This window comes from Mobula birostris, chromosome 1 (genome assembly GCF_030028105.1).
Source record: "Mobula birostris isolate sMobBir1 chromosome 1, sMobBir1.hap1, whole genome shotgun sequence".
In the NCBI taxonomy this organism is placed as follows: domain Eukaryota; kingdom Metazoa; phylum Chordata; class Chondrichthyes; order Myliobatiformes; family Myliobatidae; genus Mobula; species Mobula birostris.
The window spans coordinates 97922524-97946105 of record NC_092370.1 but is presented as its reverse complement, the minus strand read 5'-3'; the positions used below and the strand labels follow the sequence as shown (position 1 = coordinate 97946105).

At 39.8% G+C, this 23582-nt stretch overlaps 1 protein-coding gene across 1 annotated transcript in view; it reads right to left on the bottom strand.

Moving 5' to 3' along the window:
- The window catches only part of adgrb1a (adhesion G protein-coupled receptor B1a), a 289509-nt gene that overhangs the window by 64328 nt on the left and 201599 nt on the right, over positions 1-23582 (bottom strand). The window contains exons 16-17 of the mRNA XM_072259584.1: positions 8496-8562; positions 8269-8354 (exon numbers count right to left, since the gene is read on the bottom strand). Of these exons, the coding sequence (XP_072115685.1) occupies positions 8269-8354; positions 8496-8562 (153 nt within the window). The remainder of the gene's footprint in view (positions 1-8268; positions 8355-8495; positions 8563-23582) is intronic.

Sequence of the window (23582 nt, the reverse complement as noted above, 5' to 3'; positions counted from 1 at the left end):
GCCAAGGTAATGGGATAACTTCCAAATTATGATGAACTGCTATTGAATCTTTTACGTTCACTCAAGACAGTTGACAGGATCAAAGTCTGATGTCTCAGTTAAAGGACACACTGTGGATGCATGACACTTACTTAAAAAGTTTCAAGTGACACAATATTTGGAAGTGGAGTAAACATTGAGGAAGGTAGTAATAGACCAACAGAGCATAAGCAACATGACAATTGAACTTCAACAGAAAGAGAGATGTGTCATACTTTAACAGAAAGAATTAGGCAACAGAAAACCTGATAAAAAGCTACTATTTTGAAGATAATTAGCAGAACAGAGAGCTGTGGAGTTGTACACAAATCTCATAAAAAATGCAGATTACCAAAGTAAACTACAAAGAAAATATGGGATCTAAAACTTTATTAATAGAGAAGAAGAGCTCAAAGATTGATAAGGATTTGTTGAACTTGTACAGAGCACTTATTCAACTCCAGCATGCACTGTGTACAATTCTGGGCACCACTCTTTAGAAAGGATGTCAAGGTTTTTGAAAATGTACGAAATAAGATTCCTGAGGGTGAGAAGCTAGTTTATACAAAAATCAGGTTTATTCAATTTACAGCAGAGAAAACTAGGATGGAATTTGATAAGAGTTTAAGTGTAAGGAAACCATTTCCATGTTGAAAACTGGGTAATCAAGTGACACACCCTTAAATGGATTGGCAAAATAATCAGAAGCGAAATATGGATGACTGTTTGGAATTGGAATGCCATGTCTGAAAACAGAATATTAATATCCAAAAATAAATTAGTTAAATCTTTGAAAGATACAGGAGAATGGAGGGAAAGTGGGAGCTGGCGGGGACTCAATGCGTGAAATTAGTGCACTATACTGTTATATAATTTAGTTTTTAATATATGCATACACAGTTCCCTACTGGGCTAATTTCACCATTGTGATCTGGAGATTTGTGGAGCAGGAATTGAAGGAATACATTTGTAATTGAATGGATGACAGGGTCCATAAAGATGTCTCTTATTTACTCAATTTCCTAAATTAATGAAACTTCCATTTAAAAAAAAAGTTAAAGAGAGTGGGAGATTTAATAAACCAATTGAAGCATGTGTTATAAAAATCTACAATCATAGATCTAGAACAGAAAGTAGTTTAATTTTTAAAAAAAGGAAATCATAACATTTAGTAAAATAAAAACCTTTCCAATTAGAGTTTTCTAATTTTCTCCACTCCAGCTGAGAAATACCATGGTTTAGATCTAATGCACAAATTTGTTGCAGAAGCTGAATGGAACTCTTTCACATATATTGCTGTCTCCAGTGAGGTTGCCAAATTAGTTCCAGTGAGTGACAGACTCAGAGCTGCACAATACCATCCACTGGGGCTGCCCAAACTGATTGTACACTAACTTTCAGCAGATTTCTCAGGCTTTGGGAGAAAAGGAAACTGCATTCACTTGTGCAGTCTATTCTAAAGTTCAGTCTCAACGTTACAGCAATTTCACGAGTTGAGACTGTGAAAGCTGAAATGATTTGTGAACATGATAAAAGATTTCATTCAGAAGTATGACTTTACCTGAAATGATATTTAGTTATCTTTTTCTCATCAATTAATCTATTAGCATAATAGCCTGCTGGATAACATACTTCAGCTTAAGATATGATCCTTTATAATTTAGCTTTGAATTCACTTCAGCATTTGGTCAAGCGACAGCAAGAAGCTGCACATTTCGTCATAAAAAATGGAATAACAGGCTGATACAGAAATCCACTAGGGTGCACAACCTCAGAAGCACAGATTTAAATCACAATTCAGTAAGATGCAACAGATACTGAGAGGTTTTTTTAAAAAAGGGGAATGAAACAAAAAAATACAATGCTGAGTGATGAACAACCTCCGGAGCGAAATTGGAAGCATCACTGACCATGTGAGGAACTTTCAACATTGTCTGCCCAAGAGTAGGCAGGAAGCTGATGTTAGGGCTGGGGGTCCATCAGAATGCCAGTGTATTCCTGCCATTTTAGATTGGAAATGGGATACTATCAACTAAAAATTCAAACACATGGTTCCATATATCACTGACACTAACACTAAAGAAGTAGCAAAGTGAAGAGCAAAATCAGAAAGAAAATGCTGGTGATATTCAGAGGGTCTGGCAGGGGAGGGAGGGAGAGGGAGAGAGAGAGAGAGGGAGAGAGAGGGAGGGGGAGAGGGAGAGGGAGAGGGAGAGGGAGAGGGAGAGAAATGTGATTATTTTCTTCCCAGAGATACCAACTGATTTTCTAGGTATTTCCAATATTCTTTTCCTCTTATTTCAGATTTCCAGCATCTCGAGCAGGGTTTCCCAAGCTGGGGTCCACGGACCCCTTGGTTAATGGTGGGAGTCCATGGCATAAATAAGGTTGGTAGCCCCTGATCTAGAGGTGTTTTTTCTTCTGTTTCAACAACAAAAGAAAATGGGAGTAACTTGTTTTCCTATCCCCTTGTTTCACCCTATTCACTTTGACTCAAGTGTCTGGAGACATTCGTGGTTCCAGCCAAGCCCTAGGTTCAGCCAATGCACATCAGTCTGAAGATGAATTTCCAGAGCAGTCAGCGTGTTTTATGAACCATATTCACCAAAAAAATCCTCTGTGCAAATTTCTGTGAATATGCATTCAGAATACCAATTTACAACTTTACAGCACTGGCTGCTGGAACAGTGTCAAGAAAGCCTATAATTTTAAGGAAGCAAAAAGTCACAACCGGCTATGAAGACAAAATGTGAAAATACTCAGTTTTATCAGAAAATCATTTAGATAGTGTTGTACATTTTCATTAATCATTTACTATCTCTGCTTTGGAATCACCTAGTACAAATTTCTCCTCTAAAACATTGGTCTATCTTGCTTTACTAAAAGAAAACAAAAAACATATTTTACTAATAAATTGTTACTGTCTCAAAGTTGGGTTTCCATTTCACTCCTGTGAGAAAACAGGTTACTAAGCAACAGTGTGCTTATTGTTGTTATGAAGGAAGCCCAAGCCTTTACTGTGAAGACCTTGAATTCAGATAGGTTTGGGGGTTTCAAGGTCACAACTCTCCTCACAAATAGTCGTCATGTTATATAACTAACTTCAGCTTCTACAGTTTAAAGGAATGAACACCAATAGTTTACAATTACTTAACACTGTTTTGCTATCACTATGGAAATCAAGTACAGAAGGCCAGGAACATGTTGCAGTCTTTCAACAATGGTAAAGTAACTATGCAGACTGAGAATAAGAATCTGTCTGGAATCTCATCTCTAAGTGCCAAATGGAACTGAAATTTGGAGAAGAAATCAGTGCAACGGGACAAGATTCTAGGCAATCACGGCAGATTGTCGTGCTTCTAATCACAAATAAGAGTACAAGTCCTGCCGAAGGGTCTCTGCCTGAAACGGCGACTGTATTCCTCTTCATAGATGCTGCCTGGCCTGCTGAGTTTCTCCAGCATTTTGTGTGTGTTGATTGCTGTGCTTCTAAATGATTCACCATATTATATGGTAAAAATACTAAATTATTTTTAGTTCCAAAATACATAAGATGCAAGTCTGAAAAGATATATATTTTTGTATTCCAGTTGTTCAGTCAGCGCACTCAGCTCTGGTTGTCTGCTGTTTGCTGTCCACAACCCTGGACCCATCTTAATGTCTTTTCTAGCAATATATCTATACAGGTGTACACATTGAGGAACTAATTACTCCCTAAGGTGATCAGTTTCCCAACCCCTTGTGTAAGGCACTCTTTGCTATGTGCCTTTTTAATAGAAAACAGTCTATCTTGAGGCAATACCATCATGCAACTTCCAAACCAATCACTGCTTGTAAGTATCAACAAATTCAATGGAATTAGTTAGCTGCAATCATTTTTATTTAGGTATTTAAGTATTTTGATGCATTTAATGAAGTGCTTATACTCTCAGAATCATTGCAGGCATATTGATGTTTGCTGGGGAATCTTAATAACGTCCATAATTTTTGTTATCCATGAAAGTCCAGGATCCCATACCTCCAGCATCAAAATGATTAAGTGTCATACAAACTAGGGTCCTAGTCCATGCTGAACTAGCTAATATCTACCAGACTAATGGCTCCTCAAACCTCCTCCACCAGTCAACGAGATTATAGTTAATCTTAAACCCTTTTAGCTATTTTAAAACTCCTGAAATTTTGAATTCAGCAAATAGTTATAACCTTTTGAACATAGTTAGTAGGCAGCCGTTGATCCCAAGAGATCATGGGTTTGCTCCTCTGGTGGACTGTGTCCTCTCCAGGGTGCAAGCCTGGGCAGGAAGATTTGAAGGACTGTTGCCCATGCAGTGGGTTCCCCCTCTCCAGGTCACTGATGTAGTCCAAGGGAAGGGCAAGCGCCGATACAGCTCGGCATCAGTGTCGCCGCAGAGGTTGCTAGAGTGAAGCTGTAAACAACATCAAACTGCCTTAGGGACCCTAGCCTGGATTTCTTTCTTGGGGTTTACTCCCGAAGCCTTTCCCATGGGTGGGTCTGGCCGCAAGGCAGCGGAGGTTTAAAATCAGAATTTTCATTCTCCTAGGCAGGCTGCCATCCAAGGCTGACGAACCCCACCTGCACCAAGCAACTGGTTTTGAGGTGTCAGTGGTCCGCCTTTGCCACTTCTCTTGTCAGTAGAAACAGTTCTGTCGGGCCTAGTAGCTAAGCCACACATGAAGGCCGAGAGTTGGACTTTGGTTATCAGAGGCTGTTAGAGACGCATGCCATTTGGAACACATTATAGGTAGTGGGAGCTTATCCACACTACCACCCCGGCTATGACAACCTTAGGAACATAGTAATGTTGAGATTATTTCTGAAGGTGCAAGTCCAATTGGTCCACATCAGTCCCAAAAAGCTAACAACTAAATGCAGATCACATCCTAATCACAGATAGTGTACTTCACAGACGTCAAATAAGGACAGTGAAATGTATGCCTATTATGCTCAACAAGGTCAAGTAACTTTGTAATATACACTGCTGGGCCCAAAACATGACCTAAACATCAGAAGAACATGTCAGTTTGGTCCACGGAGTCATTATCAAGGATTAAGCACTCACCTCTACTAATCCTACAACAACCCAGTATTATTCGCTCCATATTCCCAGTAACTCTTCCCGGATTCTACCGCTTGCAAAGAAAATTGGAGCAATTCACAGTGGCCAATTGACCAACAAATTAGTGTGCCTTTGGTGTATGATTGAAAAGTGGAACATCATGAGAAAGCCCACACAGTCAGAGAGAAAAGTTGCAAACTCAAGACAGAGGTCAGGACTGAACCAGGGTCATCGGAGCTGTTAGGGAGCCACTCTATTTCCCATAACGGAGAGGTACTGAATGATAACCACAGGTTATGTGACCAAATACCAACAGACATTACAAAACAAATAAACTTTTGGCTCTCGTGGTGCAGTGGGGAGGATCTTTGGTACGTGGATCACTGGGATCACCTCTTCGGTGGGTGGGAAGAAGAAGGAGAACAATTTCATTGCAGGAAGGTTTGCTCAGACTACTCAGGAAGGTTTAAACTAATTTAACAAGCATATTAGCAGTGCAGCCCATGCAGTAAAAAATGTAGAGGGTAATCAAATAAGTTCAATGGGCAGAGAAAACAGAGACAGGTTAGGGAGTCTGGGAAGATTGGCAGGCTTAGCCACATTTACTTCAATGAAAGGCACCGGTGAGCCCAATTCACTTTGAGCATCAATCAGCACTTGGAACTATGATGCTATCACAAAGACAAAAACATAGGTCAGGGAAGAGCAGGACTGGCAGCTTAATTTTCCAAGTATAGAAGTTTCAATTGCGACAGATCAGAATGCAAGGGAGGTAGGGGCATGGCACTGCTAATTTGGGAGAACATGATGGCAGTACTTAGCAAAAATAAGCAATTGCCCAATGAGTTTATTTGGGTAGAGCTTAAAAAGAGAGAGACAATCACTTTGCTGGGGCTATACTATCGGCCACCCAGTAGTTAATGGGAATTAAAGGAACTGTAGAAAGCTGCAAGAGCAATCGGGTTGTAGCAGTAGAGGGTATTAACTTTTTGAGACAGTATGTTTAAAGTCCTATTAGACAGAGGGCACTACTTGACCTTATCTTAGGAAATAAAACTGGACTGTGGTGAGTATGTCAATGAGGGCACACCTTGAATTAGTGGCCATAGGTCTGTAAGTTAGTTAAGGAAAGGAATTACGAATGAATGGCCCTCAAATTGAGGTCTGAATTGAGAGAAGGCTGATTTCAATGGCATATGATGAAACTAGATTAGCAGTAGATGCTTGCAGGTAAAATGATACCTGATAAATTGGAGTCCTTTTATAAAAGAATTAGTAAGAATTGAGGGCCAGTGTGTTTTGTTAGGGTGCATATGGCAAGATTAGGGAATCATGGATGACAAAGGACATTGACAGTTTGAAGGACATTGAAGGAAAAATAAAGGACACATATAGCAAGTAAAAGCAGATGGGATGACAGTAATGGAATATAGGACAGAACTTAAGGAAGTAACTAAGAGGGCACTGAAGGATCAGGAAGTAACCTCAGCAAGTAACATAAAGGAAATCCTCAAGACATTATATTAACATATCAGGAGAAAAGCGTAGTCGGGGAAAGAGTGCATCCTCTAAGGAATGATCAGTGTGTGGAGCCACGTGATGTGGGCAAGGTCCAAGGGCATGGAATGTTCAGGGAGGGGTACACAGATATTCAGGAGCAGGTCAGTATTAAGAAGGAAAAGCTATCAGATATACAGGTATTAAAAAATCCCCAGGGTCAGATGAACTGCATTACATGTTTCTATGGGAAGCAAGTGAGGAGGTAGCTGGGGTCCTGATGCAGATTCTTGCAGGTAGGTGGCAAGAAGACTAAAGGATAGCTTAGATTGCTCTTTTATGTAAGAAAGCCAGCTCACTACAGCCAGCAGGTCTTACATACGTTTGGAAATACAGGGCTGATTAATATAACTTTGTGCTGCGGAAAACCTGCTTTACTGACTTATCAGAGCTTTTTTGAGGAGGTAAGTAAGATTGATGAACGCAGGGTGATAGATATTGTCTATAAGGTCTTTAGTGAACCACCTGTGAAAGTCCTAATTGATAGGCTGATCCAGAAGATTAAGACACATGGCAAGCTGGCTAATTGTATTCAAAATTGGCTTGGTGATAGGAGATAGAGGGTGGCAGTGCTTTTCTGATTGGAAGTCCTTATACCACAGGGTTTGGCACTACAGGCCTACTTGTTTGTGATATTCATTAATGGCTTGGATAAGAAAGAAGGAGCTGTGATTATTAAGTATGTAGCTAACGTGAAAGTTAGCGGTTTTGCAGATAGCAAGGGAACTTATCCAAGATTACAGCAGTATAATTAGCAGATTTCAGAGCAGATGGAAGGTTATGCAGGGCAGAATTTATTCCCGGTGATGCATTTTCGAACCGTAAATAGAGCTGTGACATATACAGTAAATATTGGGGTGCAAAGGAATGTTGATGGTCAGAGGGGCCTTATGGTTCAAGTCTAATGTTCCCTGAATGTGACAACACAGACAGATAGGACGGTAAAGGCAGCAAATGGTACACTTGCCTTCATTAGTAAGAACATGAAATATGAAAGTCCTGATGTTATGTTGCAATGTTACAGAATAATGGTTAGACTATGACGTTATGAGTGGAGCCTTTGGAAAAGAAAGAAAGAAAACTAAGATTTTTTTTTTCTATTCATTTAATTGCTACTGAGCTATATTTAAAATAAACTGTTCAGACTGTCCAATTATGAAGATTGCTATTCATCCTCTTGCTAGAAAAGTCTCAATTGTGAATTGCATCTTTAAATGCATGTATTTATGGAATTTTATTTCCAGCCCCTAGCCAAATGTTTCAGGTGCTGACATCTATGCAACCTATGAGCTAAATAACACAACTGTTTGCTGACCAGCAAAAAGGATGTTGTTTCATTAAAGTATTCTCTGGAACACAGTAGCGGTAAAGAAATCAGGAACAAATTTCAACACAAGCCAAAAAAAATGGCTTTAGAGTATGCCAATGGTTGGTGGCTCACTACATTTGGTAATTAATCATAATTTACATTTTAAGGTTACTATTTGCAAGCAACTATATTTGGTTAGTAAACAATGGAGGAATAATAGATCACATTGATTATGTCTAATCAAGAAAATATGGTGAGCATCTTTCAAAGGTAACATAATGCTAGATGATGTATTTATAACCATACCCTGCCCGTTCCTTCAGTTTCTTATCTGTTATTCCATCTTTCGAAACAAGTTTGTTAAATACCAGAATGCCAATAACCATGTTCACCTGTTGAAATAAAAATGGTATAAATATAAAATATCTTTTTAAAGGCAATAATCAAAGCTCCAAAATGTAACTTTCTCTTTTGTTATTTTACTACCAAGATAGCAATCAATGGTAAATGAAATGAGACTCAAAATATGATACCAAAACAACAACAGCCGCAGGTCCAACAAAGGCGTAGAGGAGACCACCTTCCAAGGAAAGCCAGCAGCTGCAATACAAGAAAACAATGCAAGGTACAGAGTTAGGCATAGCACATGGTGTCGAATGAAGAATATAGGCTGTGTTGTGGTGAAACTGCTTAATCATAAGTGGGGTAACCCAACATTAGGGCAGCACAGTAGCGTAGCAGTTAGCAAAATGCTATGGCAGCACCAGTGACCCAGGTTCAATTCCACTGCTGTCTGTAAGGAGTTTGCATGTTCTCCCTGTGATCACTCGGGTTTACTCCGGGTGCTCTGGTGTCCTCCCACATTCCAAAGATGTACAGGTTAGTAAATTAATTGGGCACATGCAGGTAAGGTAGGCGGCGCAGGGTTGTTGGTCCAGAACAGCCTGAAACTGCTGTAGCACTAAATAAATAAATTATATTAAAGCAGTTTATTTAGAGAGCATCTTTTATCATATAATCTCTATTGAATAGAACAATTTGTAAGATTTACAGTATGCATTCATTATCATCTTCTCCAATTTACTTCTAAAGAAAGAATTACATCTCCAGCCAATTTCCCAGCCCTGCCTATCTTAAGCAGTCAAATTGTAAGTTCAGCATACAGCAGCAACTTGTTAGAGAGCAAAGTTTTGGCACCTTCTGGAGGTGCAAGTCCAAAAGAAGAAAAAATGCAACAACTTACAGTCTCAAAAAAAAAGGGTAACTTATTTCCTGCTTCATGATAAAGCAAGGGAGAAAACAAATTTCCAGTCCATTAATAGCCAGCTAAATGCATTTTAATTCATTAAAAACAGTTCTCTGTGTTACAATTTGTTAAACTCTTAATCATGACATAACATCGGACTTTCAGAAATCACTGAAATATCCCATCTGCTACCTCAATTATCACTCTATTTCATTCAATCTTTCTTATCAAACCTTGACATTCTTTGTGTCTTTTAATTCTCCTCCAATTTAGATTGACATTTCTTCCCTTTTCCTTTAATATTAACCTAGCTCCCCACACATTTTGACCTGGAATTGTCCTTGCCCATGGTCTTGTTCCAGAAAAACAATCTTCCCAACCTCACACTATGTTATTTTTTTCTTCTTCCTTTCCTCTTTCTTTACTGTTCTTGTCAGCAAAGTCCTTCTCCTGATCAAATCCTCTAACGCTGGAACTGCCCTACTCCACCTTCACAATAATCATGTCACAAACTCTTCATTCTAGTAAATCAGCATGCTTTCTTGTGCTCATCCTCTGTGAATCCAATATTCCTTCTTATGCACACACTGTTTCTAGATTGTGCCCATCTTAAACTGCGTCCTTTCCTTATTTCGTTTTTATTCCTCCCCCCTTCCCTGTTGTCCTCTCTACATACTCCAGCCTCCATTTCCTCTCCAGTGTTTCCTTCCCTTCTCGATTAAATTCACCTCTCTGCTTTCTCTTTGCTTCTTCCCCTTTTGGCTTAGTCGTTCCCTCAGTCTCTCTGTCACTTCTTTCCTAAATCCAAGACCAATCCTACTCAAGCTTTGTCTGTTGGGAATGTTTTATTGCAAGGATGCAAAGTAATAACATCTGCTGTTGGAAGGAAATGTGTAGGAGAGAAAATATCATCATATTCAATGAATCGCAAGATACGGATCCATCCACAATCTTCACATAAACAGAACTTTCTCTCCAGCCCAAAGTCTGCAAATGATGGCAGCACAAAGGCCCATGGAGTGGCATCACCCCACTGTTTTCCCAACTTAATCACTGGCTCCCTGTTTAATGCTGATCAACAGCTAAAGCTCCCAACTTCAGTTTTTAAACTCACATGAAGAGTGTCCCTGACAAGGCAAAGAAATGGACGTTTGCCAAAGTTGAAGGACTTTAATCCAAATGTTAAAAAGGAACAGAGAAAATTATAAGCAAAACAATTAAAAGGATAAAATTGTTTCACAATCTGAGGTAGCCACAGTATCTAATTATTAATTCTAATTAATTAGCATGATGTTCTTTAAATGCAGTACATTCCATGGTTCTGTCAGAATATGGTCTCCTTCTCTCTGGTAACTGAATACACTCACTGCAGCAGTTTGATATTTTTAATGAAGATTAATGGAAAGCACGTTTCATGAATAATGTTTGTTTATTAATTACGCAAAGGTTGGTGAAGTTACTGATGCCAAGTATGATCAGGAAACTCATTACTCAACGTCAGGAGTCGCCTGTGAGAAGAATGATGCATTAAACCCTCTTTGTCAATGAAGCTCAGCGATTTCAACCAGCCTTTAAAAACCCCTTGAATAAATAAATTACACCACATTGAGAGTTCAGACCAGTTTCTGGCAAAATATAAAGAACTGCTAAGTCAATTGTGATGCAAAAGTTTAATTCATTAAATTATCCTTTTTATTTTAATTTTCAATGGCGTTTCGTCACTAAACAAGGATCTGTGAGATTAAAGCACTAAATGATATTTAACCTGTATGCAAGGAAGTCAATATATTCAAGCAATTCAAAATTAAGCATATGGGGCATTTCTCATTAATATTACAGAGGAACACCTAAATTTAAGTTTATTTATGCATACCAGATGTGGAGCTGCACAATAAGACTGCGTAAATACTTCTAGATCACATTTAGAACTAATGATATAGATGAAACTAAATGAAATTATGCTGTATTAATGCAGTTAACAAGTGATCCAGCTCTGCTTTGAAAGGTTATCCACAGCCAATTCAATTTATATGAAAAATTTAAAAAATTGTTATCAGGACAATGGTATACCTAAAGGCATACTAGAAGATAATAGGAAAGCTATTATGATCATTCTGATGATATACATTATTTTCGATCAGTGCTTTAGCTTCTATCAAAGGTAACAGTTCAACATGGTAGTAATGTATATAAATGATGTAGTATAAAGCTGCACAGTCAATGGTTATTCACCTCCAAGCCAGCAGAGGTCATGATCCTTTTGTGGAGTTTATCTTGTGTCACTGTTTTGGCCTTTGGCAAACATCATTTTGTCTGATTTTGGGAAGGGTTATGTTTGAATACATGTGCACTCAGCAGGCTTAAATAAAATAAATAAACTTCCCAAAGGATGAAACTCAGTTTCCACCATTTTATATGCTAAGAAAATATATTCATAACCAATTTCAAATCAGACTTAGTTCCCTCTTGTGCTGAATATGTAAGCTGAGAAAATCGCTTTCTGTCAGTAATACTATTGAAATCAAATGTACATTTTATGCTGTTTTAGACTGACAAGCATATTTAACATATTTTGTCAGACTAAAACAACTTAAAAACTCAAGTTCCAATAATTGCAATTAAATAAATTGACATTTAAACCTCCTTCGGCAAAAAGCAATTGGAAGAGATTTTAATTTAAATGTTATTCATGAGGACTCCAAAAATAATCAAAATGGAATTGAAAACAGTTTAAGATTCTTGATAAAAACAAAAATACCTCAAAGGCAAAAAGAACCTACTCCTGAGAGTCAAAGGAGAGTTGTGAGATAATGATGTTATAACGTTACAAATAACATTTTGTTCAGTTTCAAAAAGACTCATTCGAACTGCTGAGCAATCAGCATCATGAACTACGTAGGAACAACCTTGACAGCCAATAGAAATCAACTACAAATGAGCAGCGAAATAGAACTTGATGGAGTTAGATCAAGCCTGACTTACCTCATTAAGACCATAAGATATAGGAGCAGAACTAGGCCATTTGGCCCTTCAAGTCCGCTCTATCATTTCATCCTGGCTGATCCAATTTACCTCTCAGCCGCAATCACTTGCCTTCTTCCCATATCCCTTCATACTCTGACCAATCAAGAATCTATCGACCACATAAAGACTTGGCCTCTACAGCCACCTGTGGCAAAGAATTCCACAGATTCACTATTCGCTAGCTAAAGAAATTACTCCTCATCTCTGTTCTAAAAGGAAGCCCCCCTATTCTGAGACTGTGTCCTCTGGTTCTAGACTCTCCCACCATTGGAGACATACCCTCAACATCCACTCTGTCAAGGCCTTTCACCATTCAATAGGTTTCATTGAGGTCGCCCCTCACTCTTCTGAATTGCAGTGAATACAGAATCAGAGCCATCAAAAGCTCTTCATATGACAAGCCATTCAATCCTGGGATCATATTTATGAACCTCCTTTGAAATCTTTCTAGTTTCAGCACATCGTTTCAAGATAAGGCACCCAAACCTGCTCACAATACTCCAGGTGAGGCATCACTAGTGCTTTATAAAGTCTCAACATTATATCCTTGCTTTTATATTTTAAGTTCTCTTGAAATGAATGCTAATGTTGCATTTGCTTTCTTCACCACAGAATCAACCAGCAAATTAAGCTTCAGTAAATCTTGCACAAGGACTCCCAAGTCCCTTTGCACCTCAGTTTTTTTTCTGTATTTCCTCTCCATTAAGAAAATAGTCAGCCCTTTCATTTCTTCTATCAAAGTGCATGATCATACACTTCCCAACACTGTATTCCATCTGCCATTTCTATGCCCAATCTCCTAATCTAAGTCTACTTGTAGCCTCTCTACTTCCTCAAAACTAACTTCTCCTCCACCTATCTTCATATCATCTGCAAACTTTGCAACAAAGCCATCAATTCCACCATCCACATCACTGACATATAGTATAAAAAGAATCTGTCCCAACACAGACCCCTGTGGAACACCAACAGTCACCAGCAGCCAGCCTGTAAAGGCTCTCTTTATTCCCATTCCTTGCCTTCTGCCAATCAGCCACTGCTTTATCCATGCTATAATCTTTCCTGTAATACCATGGGCTCATAACTTGTTAAGCAGCCTCATGAGTGCCACCATCTCAAAAGCCTTCTGAAAATACAAGTACACAACATCAACTGATTCTCCTTTGTCTATCCTGCATATTATTTAGAACACAGAACATAGAAAACCTACAGCACAATACAGCCTCCTTGGCCCACAAAGCTGTGCCGAACATGTCCTTACCTGAGAAATTACCTAGGGTTACCCTTATTTCTTTAAAGAATTCCAACAGATTTAGCAGGCAAGATTTTCCTTTGAGGAAACCATGCTGACTATGGCCTATTTTATCATGTGCCTCCAGGTACCCTGAGACCTCATCCTTAATAATTGACTCCAACATCTTCCCAACCATTGAGGTCAGGCTAACTGGCCTATAGTTTCCTTGCTTCTGCCTCTCTCTCTTCTTGAAGTGTGGAGTGATATTTGCAACCTTCCAGTCTTCCAGGACCATTTCAGAATCCAGTGATTCTTGAAAGATTATTACTAATGCCTCCACGAACTCTTCAGGCACCTCTTTCAGAACTCTGGGGTGTACGCCATCTGGTCTAAGTGATTTACATCTGACTTTAGGTTCACCTTCTCAAATTTCAGGTTGAATTCGATCATATTATGATAACTTGCCCCCAAGGGTTCTTTTACTTTCCGGTCTCTAATCAATTCTGATTCATTGCATAATACTTAATCCAAAATAGCTGATCCTTCAACCACGAGCTGCTCTAAAAAAACATCTTGTTTGCACTCTAGAAATTCCCCCTCCTGGTATCTAGCAACAACCTGATTTACCCAATCAACCTGCATATTGAAGTCCCCCAAGAGCACTGTAACATCGCCCTTTTGGCATGTACTTTGGCCACATCCTTACTACTGTTTGGGGATCTGTATACAACTCCCATCAGGGTCTTCTTACCCTGGCAGTTCCTTAGCTCTATCAACAATGATTCAACACCTTACGACCATATGTCACCTCTTTCCAATGGATTGATTTCATTTTTCACCAGCAGAGCAATGCCGCCCCTCTGCCTTTCTGCCTGTCCTTTTGATACAATGTGTATCCTAGGACATTAAGCTCCCAGCCATGATTCTGTGATGCCTACAACATTATATCCCCCAATCTGCAATTGTTCTGCAAGTTTCTCTACATCATTCGGTATAATACGCGCATTCAAACAAAACATCTTCAGTCCTGTATTCACCCCTTACGATTTTGTCTGCCTTTTACATTACAACTCATCCCGTTGACTGCAATTTTGCCCTGTCAGCAGCCTCTCTTCACCATACACTGCTCTGTTTGTAACCCAGCTACCTCATCTTCAGCACTATCATCTGCTTTTCCTTTGATACTTCTTGCATTGAAATATATGCAGCTCAGGACACTATTCGCACCATGATCAACCTTCTGATCCCTAAGTTTGCCTAAGGTCTTACCAACATTTGCTTCCACGACCTCTCCACTAACTGTTCTGGCACTCTGATTCCCATCCCACTGCAACTCTATTTTAAACCCCACCGTGCAGCTTTAATAAAACTTCCCTATGTAGAACCTTGTCACTAGTCCTACCCATGTTGTCGGTACCTACATGGACCACGACTTCTCACCCTCCCACTTAAAAACATTGTGGATTCAATCCGAGATATCCCAGACCCTGGCACCTGGAAAGCAACATACCATCCAGGAATCTCATTTTCGCCCACAAAACCTCCTGTCTGTTCCCCTAACGAACGAATCCCCTATCACAACAGCGTGCCTCTTCTTCCCTCCATCCCTTCTGAATCACAGAGGCTCACCCACTGCAACTTTCCTCTGTAAGGTCCTTCCCCAACCCTGCTCTCCCTGCCTCCAACAGTATCCAAATTGAAATACCTATTGGTGAGGGGGATGGCCACAGGGGCACTCTGCACTGACTCTTTAACCCTTTTCCCCTTCCTGACTGCCACCCACTTTCCTGTGTCCTCCACCTTGGGTGTAACTACCTCTCTGTATGTCCTATCTATCACCCCCTCAGCCTCCTGAATGATTCAGAGTTCATTCAGTTCCAGCTCCAACTCCTTAAATTGGTTTGTTAGAAGCTGCAGCTGGTTGCACTTCTCGCAGTTGTCATCAGGGACACTGAAGGTCTCCCTGCTTTCCCATATTCCCCAAGAGGAGCATTTCACTATCCCACCTGTCATCCCTACTGCCCTAGCTGAGAAGTTATAAAGAAGAGAAGGAAAAAATTCGAGCTTTTCTTTGCTTTGCTTTTTCTGAGTGAAGCCTCAAAGAGCCAAGGCCTCAAGATCACCACTCTTTGTCCACTCAGACGATGGCCATTGCACCTGCCCCTGCCTTCTTATAATTTGCTCTTGCTAATCAATCCCAAACGCCGACTGGCCACTGGTCAAAGCTCTTTTTGCTGTACTGACTCGCTGCTGCCTTTTATCCTCGTGCAGTGGACTTGATTGAAGTCCCCTCCTCTCAAAACTTCAGATGTCCGGATTGGCCGCTGGTCAAAGCTCTTGTTAAGATGGAGGTGACAAAGCAAGTGGAAAGAGAAAAAACTCTACATCCTTGTGCACTTCAGCTTCTGAAAAATGATTAACAAATATCCTTATAAATGGCTGAAAATTGAGATAAAACCTGATAAGAAACTGGGAGAACAGTAACTTCCCACTTCTACAAGGATTTCTGGCAAGGATACTGCAGTGATACAGAAGCAAAACTCGGGAAATGAACTGTCAAACAAAAATTGAGATTGGAATGGGCTCAAAGCAAAAATGCTTCTTATCATATAACAGCTGTCAATACCTGTTACTATCAGGTGGAAAGGAGAAGATAAAAACCCTGTAGAAATAGTTGGCCACTGATGGCCAATGTTAATTTTTTCTAAGGGCATATTAATAACAACAGAACTAATAACCCTATTTTGTAAAGAAATCCTGAAATCAAAAGCACCACAACACATCAGTTTAACAACAGGAATAGTAAAAACCTTGAAGTCAGACCTACAAAATGTGATTTCTGAACAAACATACTGAAATATCTCATTCCTGGTAAATGCTCATCTTTTGAACTTGCAAAAGAATAATGTGTTATAGTTTACAATATGGACAAGCTGAAATCTGTGAATTTTCAAAACTGGCCTTTGCTAGAAATACAAGCAATCAGATCTTTCAAAAACTTGTCGATGCTCATTAGTGTCAAATATTTCTTCTCACGTCAGGTGAATGTACAAGTATAAGACTCAGGTTTAAGGTAAGACGAGAGAAGTTTACAAGGAGATCTGATGGATAAGTTTTTCTTCACAGGGGATGGTGAATATTTGGAATGAGATGCAAGAGGAGGTCACAGTACTTAAAAAGGCATTTGCACAGGTACTTAGATAGGAAAGAAGTGGAGGGATAATGGCCTAATGTGGGCCAACCAGATTAATGCTGACAGACATCATAGTCGGCTTGGATGAGGTAGGTCATAAAGGACCATTTCTATTCTGTACGACACAATAATTCAATGTGGTACAAGGTAAGATTTGGATTTCATTCCTCCCATTTATCAGCCCCAAAAAGCCAGTTTGTTGGAAAGTGAAATTCATTATGGTGTCCCATGTACAGTACATGTTTTACTTTTGTAACATCTGATTCTCTGAAGCAACTCTTGTCATGATATGTCTCATTCTATTTGTCACTGAAACATAGCCATTTTATTTCTCAAGCCAAAAATATTTTATTAAGAATATGGTTGTATTTTTACTGTCATGACTTCATGCCTGAAAATGTCTTGTAAGTAATGATATGTCTTTAGGTGCCATGGAAAAGGAAGGAAATAACCATATGATTAGCAAAGGGACACATGACCAGAGTATTTATTCCAGTTCTATTTGTTGAGGGAACAATGTGGCTTGAATAATGGGAAAACTCTATTACTCTACTTTGAATAGTTTTGTGCAATGTTTACACGTATTGGTGAGGTCAGTGTAATGTCTTGGTTAGAAATTCTTTTATGTGGTGCAGGTTTTTTCAGCATTATAAGATGGAAATCATTTATTTCTGGAGTGGACCATTCAATTACTTGTCATGCCATACATTCCTCTTGTGTTAAAAGCATGTTTGCTGATAGTTGAACAAAAGATGACATCATTCCCTGGGCTATTAGAGTTGCCTTGAAAATCAGTGTTGGCTGATCACTCCAAGAACAAGCAACCTGTCTTAATACTGCTGTAGAGTAAGGTCCTATTCAGACTTTACCTACTTTTCTCATGTCACACTCCCCTGCTCATCCATCCCACTATAATACCAACTCACACCACCAATCTCAACTACCACAACCCAAAATAATTCTTTATCATTGCAGCTCACACCCAAAGCACAAACACATAGACTCCATGACTGTACAAGTATGAAACCCTGCATTCACTGACTGCCACCTCCAGCTGGCCAAGGGACTCTGCTCCTCACTTGACAGTTGACTAAGACCCCAAACTCCCTTCATGCTATAAAGTTCAAATCCAAGCCACCAATGCACCCTTCCCCCTCCATCCATTCCACCAAACAGGCTCCAACAGCACTCCCTGACCACAACACTCTCCTCCCCCTATTCGAATCCTGGCCAAGACATGAAGGGAAGTGTTCAAAGACAATGGAGCAACCTTTCGCGGCCCAGAGGTCTCATGCAATTTCCAGCAATGGGCCTGAGACTAAACAGAAAACTGATGAAAATGGGGGCATGATGATATTCCCTCAATTTCAATAAAATCAGTTTGCTGCTCTTTTCTCAATGATCTACTTGTGTTCTAAAATGCTGTTGTCAAATAACTGGCGGGAGACATTTCCATTCACAGTTGCATCCACTTATGATTTACTGGAAAGGAAATTCCAGCATTGAAATTGTTGCGATGAAGTCTGCATGCTGTTAGCTCCCCAGAACTTCCTGTGCTTCCTCCTGTAGCTGTTCATTGTCTATTTGTTCTAGCGGGTTCTGAAGCGGTGACATTGGCCGCTGAGAGACTACCCTTGAGCACCTGTTTCAATTTTGCAGCTCAACAATTTCTGCTGCACTAAAGTAGTTTCCATGACTACCTTGTAAACCTAAACATGATGCAGTGATGCCACATTTATGTGCTAATAGCTGCACTTTTCCAGCAGTGGAAACCATCCACTCTGATGCTTATAATCTGAAAACCAAAGTACACTGAAAGAAATTAAAATAACGTGGGTAAGTCTCTTTCTAAAAGAAACCTCTTAAAATTATCCTTATTGCTATCATTTAAGTCAATGTTGCAACTTTCTTTAGGCAAGAAACAAACTCCGTGGATATCTGTCATCATCAATGTCTACGTAGGAAACAGATTAAATGCTTCATCATTCTATTTTGACCCGCTACCTGGAAGACATCTAGTTATTTGGTGGATAACTCTCAACCCAATTTTCTTTTCACTATACAATATAACTTGGATTAGAAAAGAAGCAACAAGGCTCAGTCAATACGTAAGGAGTCACACCATACTGTGTTTACAGCTATTCTAATTCAAATTATAAGATTACACATAATCTCTGATGTGAAATACATACATTCTTTGTACTACTACATAAGAACTAGAAACAAGAATGATGATAAGTGGATTGATTTCTTCCAGTATTGCCATAAATTGGGCCAAAGAACACACTGCACTCCATCACTGCCATGGGAGGATCCATGGTACAATTCAAGGGTTCCTGTTCCCAACCTTGTTTATGCCATGGACCAATATCCTTAAGCAAGGGATCCATGGATCCCAGGTTGGTAACCATGGTACCCTTGGACTCGGGTGCTATGAAGGTCACAAGCATCGGTTAGGCCTTCTGTGGCAGAAACCAAGGCTGTATTCTGAACCACCCTAAACAGTACTTTCAGAGATGTTTGAAACAATTCATTCAGATGTAATTAACTGATCAAACAAAATAATTTCATAGTCCTTTAAGAGAAACAAGATAAACCGAAAATCAGTAATTTATTTATCAGTATTTATCTTTTCATTCGGGTCAGTGGAAGATGGAAGCTATATAATCGAAACTAATGAGCAATATGAAGTTGAAGGGACAGCTGCACAGTGCATTAGCCTTCTCAGCTCTCTCCACAGCCTGCAGCAGAGTGAAATCTCAGGTACACCGAGATACTTCCAGTAGCCAATTGTACCTCAGGACTTGTAATGCCTCAACCACTGACATTTGCAGTGAATTTAGCACATCAGTCACCTGTATTTTTTTCAGGTGCCATATAATTATTTGTAATTATTGGCAGTGTAGCAGTGCACAGGGCTTCATTCTTTTTAATTATGCCTTTGGGTACCAAAGAAAAATAAGTACAGCAATTCTACAAATTATTAAATAAATGAACTAAAGCAAACAATATTCTTGTAGGCAAGGTTTTACAGGAATAAACAAGCAGGGAAGGCTCAAAGCAAATCAGATTGTCTGCTACTGTTTACTTAGTCTACTATAGTCGACCACTGAAACACTTCAGGAGAGAGAAGCCAATTAAAAGCTTGGCTCAATTAAAACAGAAAAATGCTTGAAGTCACACAGTATAATGAGCAACAAAGCATATTTATTTAACATTTAATTTTTAATTGTTTCCAACAGGTCCAGATAGAGCTTACCACTGGTTAGCCAGCTCTGAAATATGGCTGGCAGTTGCGTTTGTAACACAACTATCACAGGGAGAATAAATGAAAAAAAAACTGAAAAGACAAACACATCTCAGAGCTTTTCAATGGTGAACATCTAAAATGTCCAAGCAAAGACACTATAAGAATAATCACAAAAAATTAAAACCTCATTAATGCCAACCCTGCAATTCCAGAATGCCAGGAAGGTCACTTTCTTAGGGCAGATTTCCTTTGACTGAAGACTTTCCTCCACCCTACCATGCTTCTACCAGCAAATCCAAGTCTAACACTGTCATTGCTGTGAGGAATACGGAGAGAGCAGATGAGGGGGATGGCTGGCTGCCAGGATCCAACTCAGTGGTAAATAGCTGGCTGACACCTTGCCCCAGGCCGTCAATAGCCACAATTATCTGAGGCAAGAGTCAAACACCGCCTGGGGTAGGACAGCTGCTTGGTAATTGTGCAAAGTAATTTAGAATTGCCAAAAAACTCCAATGCCTTGGCTTTTCTGTATAATTATGTTGTGGGATGCCAATTGTTCTGTATGTCCATTAGAAAGGCTGAAGTCAGGCAGGGACCTTCTTGCACATTTCAAAGCAATGTCCTACTAACTCAGAAGCCCTAGGCCAAATATTGAAGGAGCAAGATTGTGGCTACAGAACATCAATGAAAGAACTCTTATATTACTGTTATTACTTGCATTAAATTCTATCAGCTTGGGTGTGTCTCCATGACTGCAAACCTTTGACCTTATTCTCCCTGCTATTGTATTAATGCTCATATTGCAGCTTGGCTTACTCAGCTCTTAGCTGTCAGACTCAAAGCTATCTAGGATGGTTAGACCTCTTCAATCAGGAGGGCGGGGGTAGGACAGGAGACTGGGAGGGATTGGGAGAAAAATGGAAGTGGAGGTGCGAGGCAACAGGCTAGAGATTAGCTGCAACTGGGAGCAGACTAGAGGTTGGGAGGACAGTAGAAGTTAAGTAGTACAGGAGTACAGCAGGAAGACTGAGTGAGCGCAAAATGTAAAAAAGCCAAGAGAACACCAGAGGACTAGGGAGGGATAGGAGGAGAGAAGAGGTGAAAAGAAGAACCGTAGGGCTAGAAACTCCATGACTACATACATAGATGTCAACTGTCCACTGGCCTCCATGAACAAGCGGTCCATCATGTTTGTGCAGCACTGACGAGTAAACAGGATAGAAGCAACAGTCCTTTATAAATTTGCCAGACACAGGTAAACACACTTGATTACTCACTTTGCAGATGCTGTCTGACCTGCTGGGTGTTTCCAGCGTTTTATGTTTTAATAAGTATATATGATTGACTTAGCCCATTTTGTAAACTCCTTGTTACTGTCTGACTGCAGTCCAACTGTCTTCAAGGCTAAGTTGAGAAATTTAATATAATGGCCAGTAAATAAATATCAGACAGCTTGATGGAAAATGCAGCTAAAACAGACTGCTACAGCAACAGTCTAGCACAGTACAAAAAACATGAATGTGGAAGCCAGAAAACAAGCCTCCATTACCAGGGGCACTTGTTAATTTTAAACACCACAGTCAATTGTGATAAGAGGGAACCTGATATAATTTACCACCTCCAAGTGGTCTTAAAGAGCAGACAGCAGAAAGCCCATTAACTCTGCAAATCCTTTCTGCTCTATGAAGGCAGTTCTCATCCAAATTACTGATGGATCCAAAATGCCAGTGAGGTAATCCAAGCAGAACCTGAAGACATCTTAAATCTTCATGGTCACAAGCGGATCTCCTTTCAATCAATAGATATTAAAATAGTGGCTAATTTAAAGACCATTACCGAAATGAGGACCCTCTGAGTGACACCAATATTTTATCAGGATGCTTTAGAAGGTAGCCCAATCAACTCATTCCAAATTTGCAGTACTGCTTTTTTTTAAGCTGCAGAACACTGAGATACCTTTCAAACTGCCTTTCTTCAGGCTGGCTACATTTCTCTGCCAAGAATAGAGTTCCTATTCCAAATAAAATAAACAAATCCGATTTCCCATTTTCACCAACAAGGTATCTTTTGTTTTGCAGAAAGTAACAAAACAAATTCTGCAAATCTCACCGTGTAAACAAAGGCATCAATAGAACTTCATTAATATGAGTACATAACATCCCAACTCTACCTGACACTTAGGGTTAGCTTGTCTGCTTCTGATTGGTTCCTATATAAGCTTTAGCACCAAGGGCTTGGAACTTCATCTTCTCATCCTTAATTCTTAGATTACAGGAAAAACTTGAGGGGTAAGTATACATTCATTTGAAGACATAAATAGTGATGGATAAAGTAATAAAACAAAATAGCCAAGAGCAATTTGTGGAGTCATGAACAAGTGCATAAAGCTGAAAAGTAAAATGTAATTAACTTATCAAACATTTACTAGGCAACTGTGAGCAGGTTTAGGTAACTTATTACAGAAGCATTAAGAGTAAAGGACACAAGGAGTAACTATGCTGGCAGGAATTACACCTAGCACAACAGAAGATGACTGTAAACAACAGGAATTCAGCAGATGCTGGAAATTCAAGCAACACACATAAAAGTTGCTGGTGAACGCAGCAGGCCAGGCAGCATCTCTAGGAAGAGGTGCAGTCGACGTTTTGGGCCGAGACCCTTCATCAGGACTAACTGAACGAAGGGTCTTGGCCCAAAACGTCGACTGCACCTCTTCCAGAAGATGACTGTGTTTGCTGGAAGCCAAACAACTCAGATCCAGAACTAGGCAGTAGGAGATCCTCAGTTCCTCTGGAGTTGTTACATGAAGAACTGCGTTGGTGCTGCTTCATACACCCATTCTGGACTCATCAATTTCAGAAACTATGTCTCGAACTTCCTTCCTGCCAACAAATTTACTTGGTCTATCTCCATTGTCTCAATCTCACTGGCTTCATCTCTGGAGACAGACTATCCATTGTCAACTTTTACAAACCTACTGACTCTCACAGTTATCTTGACTACATCTCCCCATCTTATCACTTGTAAAAATGCTATTCGTTTCTCACAGTTCCCCTCCACTGCATCTGTTCTCAGGATGAGGCTTTCCATTCTAGAACATTCTAGATACCCTCTTTTTTCAAAGAACAGTGTTTTCCTTCCACCACCATCAATGCTACTATCACCTGCATCTACTACATCTGCCCTAATCCCATCCTAGAGTCGCAGAATCATAGAGAAGTACAGCACAGCAACAGGCCCCTAGCCTGTGCCAAACCATTTGAACTGCCTACTCCCATCGATCTGTACCATCCTCCCACCATTATACCAGGGATAGAATCCTCATTGTCTTTACATACCATGATTCTCTGCGTTCAGCATATCATTCTCCATAAATTCCACCATCTCCAACGGGGTCCTACCAGAAAGCACATCTTTCCCCTCTCCCCTGTCATTTCTTCACTTTCCCATTAGGATTGGTCCCTATCTGACTTCCTTGTCCACTCAACCTTCCTCAATAACCATCTTCAAAAAAAGTGTAACCAATTCCTCTTGACATTCAATGCTGCAAGCAAAAATCATTCAACATCAATTTAACAAGCAGAATATCTCGCTTCTGCACTATTACCTTCCATCAATCTATACTGTTAATTATAAGATTCTCCTTTTATGGATCCCAAGTCATGTTGTTGTA